The sequence below is a fragment of the Etheostoma spectabile genome, chromosome 19 (genome assembly GCF_008692095.1).
Source record: "Etheostoma spectabile isolate EspeVRDwgs_2016 chromosome 19, UIUC_Espe_1.0, whole genome shotgun sequence".
In the NCBI taxonomy this organism is placed as follows: domain Eukaryota; kingdom Metazoa; phylum Chordata; class Actinopteri; order Perciformes; family Percidae; genus Etheostoma; species Etheostoma spectabile.
This window is the reverse complement of record NC_045751.1, coordinates 886224-895359: the sequence shown is the minus strand read 5'-3', so window position 1 is coordinate 895359 and position 9136 is coordinate 886224. Positions and strand designations below refer to the sequence as shown.

Genomic DNA, 9136 nt, shown 5'->3' with positions numbered 1-9136 from the left:
TGGTTCCCTGCAACAGTGCATTTGTTCTACCTATCGCTCAATCTGACGGAGGAAATTAAACCTGGACCGCAGTATGCATAGCTGAGCTCCCTATGGCTCTGTTGTCAAATGCAGCAGTCATGGAACGAGCCAGCTCCGAAGGCATGTGCATGCCCCCCCCGACCACCCCCACACCCACACCCACACCCACACACACACACACACACAGGGTTCATTATTCCACAGCGCAGTTTTGTAGGGGGGAATGTGAGATGAGACTGCAGCACTGATGCATAACCAGCGGCAAATCATGGCAGATCAGTTTAGTGAAGCTGAACGTTCTAGAGCCGGTGGGCTGGCAGACAGACACAGCGACCTGAGTAGCGCCGGGAAGAAAGCATGATAGCATGAGCACAAGGCTAGGGCCTTCTCTCTAAAGGCCTAATGGACTACACTAATAAATGTACTAAACAGGTCTACATATTCTACATGCAACCCATTAACTTAGAAGTATTCATTTTATTTAACCTACACACATTTTTAATCATTGCACTTGAAGGTTTAAAGTAGGTTCTGGTATGGCCTAAAATACCGTGTACATAACAGCGTTTCATTTTCCAAGCAACTCCCGCTGTTAAAAACCATTTTCTTTGTTTTACTAACAACAATCATTTAATCCTCATGAAGCAGCAGTTACTACATGTTTCATGTTAAAGCCTATACTGTTGCACCACCTGCAGGCCCATGGGAGAAAGGCAGCAACTTTTCAAAGACAGGAGTCAGGAGTCAATAATGAAAAGGGACCAGAATTATTTCCCTGATGCTTTTAAACTGAAAATGAGCTAGATCAGAGCTCTTCATCATGCATGTTGGTAAAGAAATCAATCCACACAACTTCTCAGATCCTTTTGTTTCTTTTTCTAAAAGCATACTTTGCTGAAATTAGTGACTGAAACTGATTTGTACTACGGTGAGATGCCAGTAACGTGCTTTGACATGAGAAAGCACCACGGTGATGTTTCCTGCTTTCCTTCTGGACTGCAAGTGTGTTATTAGCCCTTTTGTCCCCTTGTTCATCGCATTAAGTCAAACCCTGCTGATGGCCCAGTGCCTTTTAATCAACACACTGACAAGTAGAAAACGGTAAATGTGAATGGATTGGTAAAATTAGCCTGGGTATTAATAGCCTATAAAGCCTCTGGATGCAGCAGCTGCCATGAAGAAAAAAAAGATGGCCCTCTTTGCCAAAGTGCTGGAAGCAAGCTGGCTGTCCCTCCCTTAGGGACATCAAGACAGAGTGTGCGTGCATGTGACACACACACACAGAGAGAGAGAGAGAGAGAAGAGGGGAGAGAGGAGAGAGAGGGAAGAGAAAGAGAGAGAGAGAGAGGAGAGAGAGAGAGAGAGGAAGAGAGAGAGAGAGAGATGGGAACCTGTCCACCAGCTCTCCCTGCCACCCCAGAAGCAACAATCTACAGCCAAGCTCATAACCGACACATTTAGGCACTCCGCTTGACTAGCAAACAACCCCCCCGCCAATCCCCACGTTTTGATGTTAGCTGCTGAGGGGGAAGCTTAAATATTAGGACTTATCTTTGCTCAACAGCTGTGATAAGTTTCGACTTTCTTGTTTTTGAGTTGGTGCTTCAGTTCTATTTGTTTGTGGAAGCAAACTATCTTAGCGAAACTGAGGAGGAAAAAAGGAAGAGAGTCCTGTGCATTTTGCTTTTGCCTGTTCTAAATTAAAACAGTCACATTAAAACTATCTAGTCTATGGATCTGCCTCCCAATCATTAGTGTACATCAAAGTTGCTGGGATAGTGAAGAGGTTAAGAAGCGCTTGAGGGGCGTGCTGCTTTACCCTTTGAACACCCATCTCTGCCAGACCCACTACACATTAACTTCTTTAACCCAATTAGGAGAGGTTGATAATGAACTCACCGTGGGAGTGCTCTCAGTAATGCCTTAGCTTGGCACAGTGCGTGAGGGGGGAGGGATATAAATCAACAAACTACATCTAACTGCATGAGCAACATTCAACATTGCCTGCAAATATACCAGACTTTTCAACACATTCACAGGAGTGACTATCAGTGTTTCTAACCATCCAAGCAGCTGGGATACCACTAAATCTAAAATCAATTACCAGCCCTCAAAGGAGACCACTTCAAACACCATGCCCTCCAATGACTTCATCCCCTTCGTAACAAGCCGCATATTGATCCTGCTTTGGCAAATGAAAACTGACGTAGGTGCTCTGCCACAGTCAAGCTGATGCTGAGTGACAAATAATCACTGCTAATAAACAACCCAACACAAGATGTGATTAGGGAAGCCAGAAAGACACACAACTACATGAGTTTTTAAAGATCCCTTGTGTAGATCAAAAATTGGTAAGCTGTAGCAAAAGTCCAAAATGTCATTTAAATTTCCAGAGCAATTTGTGGTGCATTCACACCAGTTACATTCTCCTTTACAACCACAAGTAATCACGTGGTCTCCAACACCATTTTGTCAGTGCTGAGAGAATAATCATACCAGCACAGGCACTGTTGGCTCTGACAGGCTCCTCCTGTCCAATGATCGGAACACTGAAACATTTGTTGGTGCTGTGTGTGTGTGTTTTGTGTGTGTTTTGTGTGTGTGTGTGTGTTCACTCTGCTGTGACCAAATTCATCATTTGGGCATGAACCCTGCCCTCCATTACACTTCAGTGGACAACATTTGCAGGGAGGTGGAAAAAATAATAAATGACTTAATTTCAGAGATTTGTGAGAAGGGCAGAATCTGGGTCACTAGTGTTCCTCCCCTCCCCCCTTTACAGTGCAAATCCTGGTGGTTCCCAAACAGGCACACTCACGTGCATTAACAGCTATCAAATTGAGGATTAATAATTTCCTGTGCAGAGGGTGCACAAATGTGTGCTCATGGCACCGTGTATGTGAGTAACTCATCTATGTAATTACATTAAGATGCACACATTTACCTTTGGAGAGGTATAAAATCTTTGCACAAGTTTGTAACCTTGTTCATTATGTTAGTTTGTTTGGCTGCCGGCCTTGCTACCTACCTTTTATAATGGCGTTAAACAAAAACATAGAGACGACGCAAACATGGCACGTTTTGGCGTATTGGTTAGAAACGACAGTCGCAAATATCTAATATCAAATTCACGGTTTATTAACAATCGTTAATGACTGTTAGGCCAACGCCTGTGGTGCAGGTTTTCCTAGGTTATGTTTTCTATTACGATTTATCATTTGCAACAGCTGATAGTGTTTGCTACTTCAGCAATTAACATAGCAAAAATTAATAATCTGCACCAATTCCCTCCACATGTTCATTAAACATCTAACAGAAATTCCAAGATAACTTAACTTGTGTATTCATTTGAGAAAAAATAAACTGGTTAGTGAGGAAAAGAAAGGCTGATGACAGCCATGATGAAGCTGAGGTTAGTTGGACCAAATTAAGGTACTTTGTGAAACTGTGAAAATGCCTAGCAGGAGTTATTTGATTTCATTCTTGTAGATTGCCTAATTAAGCAATATATTGTATTATTGGACAGAACGACTGGTAGTACAGGTGAGACAGAAAATGTATAGAAAGAAAGGTGTGAGGACAGCAGAGAGAGAGGAAAAAGGCAAGAAGTCTTGAAGCCTTATATGAGACATCTTTGACATCTAAAACTGTGTACACATATGTGTCTAAAGCCCGTCTTGTGTAAAGCGGACGTGTTAAATGTCTTCCGGCAGCGCAAAATAAAAATTACTTTTATTCTTCAGCACCACTGCTAGAAAAATCCTAGGGGAAACACTGTAATGGACAATGACAAAAATCATTAACCTGGCTTTTGTGGAACAGAACCAAAGTCGTTGTACCTCTTGTCCAGTGAGGAAGAGCAGAAGGTCCCCTTCATCCACCTCACACATGTGGATCTGGATCACAGTGCGGATGGCCGCCTCCAGGTAGTCCCGCTCAGGCTCCGGCGTGTAGAAAATCTCCACAGGGTGGGTGCGTCCGGGGATGGTTAGCAGTGGGCAGTTGTCAAAGTACACCTGGAACTTTCCGGCATCGAGTGTGGCACTCATGACGATGACCTGGACAGAGAAGAGCACAGGAATAAGAGAGAGAAGTCTGTGAAGGACAATGTATTCATAAAAGAGGTGAAAGGAAAGATAAAAGTAAAGACAGCAGAGTGTAAATGACTGTGGTGATTATGGGAGTGAGCACTCAAGTGTAGAATGAGTTAACATTTCATATGGCTTGATGATAATTGAGGATAAGGGCACATGCTAAGTGGATAAGGGTGCAACCAAATACAGAATAGAAGAGTGAAAAAAGTTATGCAGGATCGATAATGCTTTGAATCCAAATTTAGGGTGAGGGAGCTGGCACGAACCCAAGATGGTGTCTATAGTCTAGAACTTGGCTTTGCACTCCAAGTCACTGACCTACACAGAGCTATGCCAGTCCTTGTTACTGATGTTTGGTACACAATGTTCTCTCCAGAGCCATTAGGTAGAGCGCATTAGGATTCTGATGGGGAACGTGTCTCCCATTTTCAATCTCAAACATTTTCAGGTGCCAGTGTCTCAGCATTTCGCTTTACGCTCTGCGGGACATCATAATTGCTCTTAATCAAGGCAAATTAAACTTTCAAATTTGGTAGGGGATAGGGATGAAGGAGATAGAGAGGTGTGGGTGGATGATCATTCCCAATAACCTAGACCTCATTTAACAGTCCGCGAACAACAATCTAACCTTTGATTCCACACTGACAAACAACTAGTCATTATCCATCTGCTTTATGAGAATTATGTCTGGCACAGTCTGCCTATAAAGCGCCCGCCTGTCTGTACGCTCCCATCCACACCGACACATTGCTATTCTCCCCCTGGATGATTAGCTTAAAATGGGGCTGAATCTAGGAGCAATCTCCACTCGTGCTGCGGTGCAAAATAGATGTGCATTTCTAAACCCAACTGCAACATTTCTCTTTTCTCTACAGATACACAGATGTCAGACATGGGGACACTGCCAGGAGAAATGTGACAAAAGGGAGGAGTGACAGAAGAGGGAAATAAACACTGGCTGTCACTGAATTTATCCTGCAGGAAGTAACGGTGTTTTGAAGGCATTATGTGGGACATATTTGCGGAAACAAATCAGACTACTGTCAAGAGTACTTTCAACACCAAGTCGAGAGATAAGACAAAGTGACATTTAACTTTCCAAAATAAAAAGCAAATGTAGGTGCTGTATAAATGGTCACATTAAGCTTTAGGAACTTACAATACCTTTTAAATAATCAACATGCTTTTAAATGGTTGCAGTAGCCAATCCTGAGGACATAAAAAAGATGCTTGTTTTCCATATTTATCAAAATATACTAAAGAAACTTAGAATATTGTTTTTACCTTGAGGTCAGCCCTCTGGCGGACCACCTCCTTGAGGACCCCCATGAGAATATCTGTAGCTAAAGTGCGTTCGTGTGCCTCGTCCAAGATGATGACACCATAGCGCTCCAGCAGAGGATCATTCATAGCCTCCCGCAACAACATCCCATCTGTCATGTACCTGGGTGAATAGAAGACATGCAGGATTTTTCAGCCTATACAGTGGCATTATCTGAATACAAATCATGCTTACAATTAATGTAATGAGCACAGCATTCCCCAACAGAGAAATGTCCTGCTCCAAAGTGCTGTGGGCAGAACATAAACAATGGGGGAAGAAGTATAAAGAGGATAAGATGGATTTGAGAAATTTCCTACCTAATGCCAGTCTGTCAAGCAAGACAATTCAAATTATCTACATTTTTTAACAGCTCACCAAATTAATCATAGATTATCACTTGTACAAGGCTCCTGTTAGGCTAATAGGCTCTTACTATTATCTACTTCTGCCAATGCAGCTGTAGGTTTGTCATTGGTCGCTTTTCAAAACATAAAAAGAAAGCAGAGAGGAATATTTTAAACTAGCCTACTTACTTGAGTAGGGTCTTGGGAGAGCTGCAGTCCTCAAACCTGATGGAGTAGCCCACCTCTTGGCCCAGCATGACATCCATCTCGTCAGCAACCCTTTGGGCGACGCTCATGGCCGCTACCCTCCTGGGCTGGGTGCAGGCCACTGCTCTCTTTGGTCCCGGCATTGACCGCACCATGTCCACACACCACTGAGGGATCTGAAAGACAGCGGACAAGACATTTTTTTTTTCATATATTAGGTTATTTATCAGGGACCATCCACAGTTTAAGCCCTGTACCAGAGTTAGCTATACAGCTAATTTACATCTGTGGTTCCTGGGCAAGGGAGATAAAAAGACAATATAGACACAACAGACAATACTATCAAAACAAATAGATCAACAACAACCTATAACAAACATTACATACCATGTAAACCAGTATATATATTATTCATTCCATGTTTTAAAAAGATGAATAATCACATAGTTGATTTGCCTTCAGCCAAGTCCATAAGTACATTTTAAAACCGCTGAGACTTACACAATTTCTAATGTGAAGTGGAATTAAGTTCCACTTTTCTACTATAGTAAATGAAAAAGCTGATTGACCAAATTTTGTCTTCCTAAATTGAGTGTAGCAGTCACCTCTTACGGAAGCCCTGGAGACCCTTATATTAGCTCTGCAAAATGACACATTGCTTGAGTGGTGGTGGTGCAAGATCATGGTCAATTTATACATCAGGCACATGTCTGCAAAACAGAGAAAACTGTCAAAAGTTAATAGGTTGTGTTTTTTTGGTGCAGTCATGGTAGTTTCTTGTTTTGTTTTTTTGTCAAGAACTTTCCCAGTTTGTTTGTAAAGGGTACTTAAGGGTTTTAGTGTAGTCCCACCTGCCTGGGACCAGCTTGTAGAACAGTAAGATAAATGTGAGAAGATCATTGAATGCAAAAACAGTTTAGCTGCAATTATTGGTAACTGGTCTCTTATATGTGTAAAATTTGCTAAAATAGCTTTGACACAATTGGATATCTTTTTTATATGTTTTTTTATTTATTTTTCAGCACCTACTACGTGAGCCTATCTCTGTGTAACAAAGTTTTTAATGCCTGCCTCTACCACGTGTAACGTTAGACAGACAATCACAACCATTATTAGATCTTGGTAGAAGCATGCTGCATGCTTATTGGTTCGCTGACGCGAAGGAGATTTAGTCCGTATGTATTGAAATTAGTTATTGAATGACGAGGCATTTTACAATCCTCTATACTTTGGAGGCAATTCGATTGGTGCCTAAAAAGTATTGAGTTTGGTACCCAGCCCTAATGAAGAGTCTTACCTCCACTCTATTAAGCTTGAGGTTCGGATGACTGCCCTTTAGAGATGACTTTCCAGACTTTGAAATGTCACCCCAATCAGAAGAACAAAAAACCTAATGACAGGTTTGGAAGATATAAACATTTCTCGAAGAGTATTAAAATATATTTGAACTTTCAGGGCCTGGCCCTGCTCATCAGAATATGATCTGTATGCTACCTAATTTGCATCTGACAATCATTTAAGCTTCATTTGTATTAACTAAGTAAGAGCAGTGAAAAAAAATTGTCTTAGAACTTGCTTTCCATGAAAATTGTAAGGAAGACGTTTTGCCTATATGCAATACTTACCATTCTTTTGAAAAATTTTAAGAAATACCTTTGTGGTCAAATATTATTGAATGATGATTATTTTCCCTTTCATTTCCAGAGCAAAAACCATAGATGACTATCTTTAAAGATCCATACATGTAGCCCCACCTTGTCGAGTATTTCTGGTATGTAGATGTAGAAGTTACCGCAAACTAGACTGAAAGTCGGTTCAAAAATTCATGACGAATGTGTGGAATATATGTTCAACATCATCATTTAGGCGGAGCGCACTGACAAGATTACCCCACTTAATTTAAAAAGTGTTTGGAAGATAGTTTGTATTCCCCTCAGGAGGGGGCTAAGGCTCAACCAGTGATTTACTCTAATCTTCTCTCTTTCAAATTTTAAGAACAGACAACCCAGCTTTTTCAAGAACTTTAAATAAATCTAACGACCACACACTGTGAAACAGCTCCACAGAGTAACTGTTTAAAATGCATCATCTGTTCATTCCACTGTTTTTATGGCAATATTATACCAATTATATTACAGAATTTCAATTTGACACATTTTAGTCAATTTATAGTAAATAAAAAAATAACTTATGTTTTAGGGGCAACTGACAACAGCAGTGCATATTTACTGCCTTATACCTGTGTGGTTTTTCCAGAGCCTGTTTCTCCCACCAGCACAAACGACTGGTTACACATCAGGATGTCAGTGAAGCGCTCCCTGTACTCCCAGACAGGCAGCTGCAGCCGCTTTTTCATGATCTCATGGTAGCGTGGCGTGTGGGGCAGGTTGGTGAAGGGGTTGATCGGCTGCAAAATGGGGGTTTGCTTAAGGAAGCCTCCACTGCCTGCAGCTAGACTGTTGGGTGCTGCTGAAGACTTCACATCTCTGTCCCCGTCACGGTCTCGATCACGGTCCCTGTCCCTCGACCGTTCTTCACGGTCTCTGTCCCTGTCACGGTCACGCCTGTGCGAGGAAGATCCAAGTTAAGATTTGATGAAGCCTTGCCACACAGAATAACCAATATAAATTACCACAGAATCCCAACAAGTTACTGCACACATTCTTATTATCTGTTGCTAAAAACACTGACTAATCAAGTGTGGCATGCAAACCCCATGAATACAGTCCACAAGTTTGTTTGAATGGGTATAGTTTGAAACCCCTCAATTTGTCTGGATCATGGATGGATTATGGTCTGGATGTACGCATCTCTAGCATGCATGTCCTTGACTATGAGAAAGCTGCAGTATGCACATCGGATGATTCTATAGGCGCTGTTGTTAGAACATAAATATAGCCGAATGTTTCGTTTACACAATGAGTACAATATTATATATGCCTCTGGGTAAATTTGTAGTTTACTGGTCGATCTGGTAAGGTAAAAGCGATGTCAAATTCAGGGCAATGACCCTGAGCGTAATCTCGGTGACTTTGACAACTCACAGCGATTTATTTAGCTAGGTACCCCGACTTCTCTAGGCCTATCAGGTCTTGTCTAGACACACATTAACGCTCAGCAGTCCTTTAATATCCCTAAGGAAAGCT

The 9136-nt window shown here is 41.7% G+C and overlaps 1 protein-coding gene across 2 annotated transcripts in view; it reads right to left on the bottom strand.

Annotated features, from left to right (window-relative positions):
• dhx15 (DEAH (Asp-Glu-Ala-His) box helicase 15) overlaps positions 1 to 9136 on the bottom strand; it is a 28706-nt gene that overhangs the window by 18600 nt on the left and 970 nt on the right. For both annotated transcript variants that reach the window (XM_032544264.1, XM_032544263.1), the window contains exons 2-5: positions 8230 to 8554; positions 5973 to 6166; positions 5400 to 5559; positions 3861 to 4079 (exon numbers count right to left, since the gene is read on the bottom strand). In XM_032544264.1, the coding sequence (XP_032400155.1) occupies positions 3861 to 4079; positions 5400 to 5559; positions 5973 to 6166; positions 8230 to 8554 (898 nt within the window). The remainder of the gene's footprint in view (positions 1 to 3860; positions 4080 to 5399; positions 5560 to 5972; positions 6167 to 8229; positions 8555 to 9136) is intronic.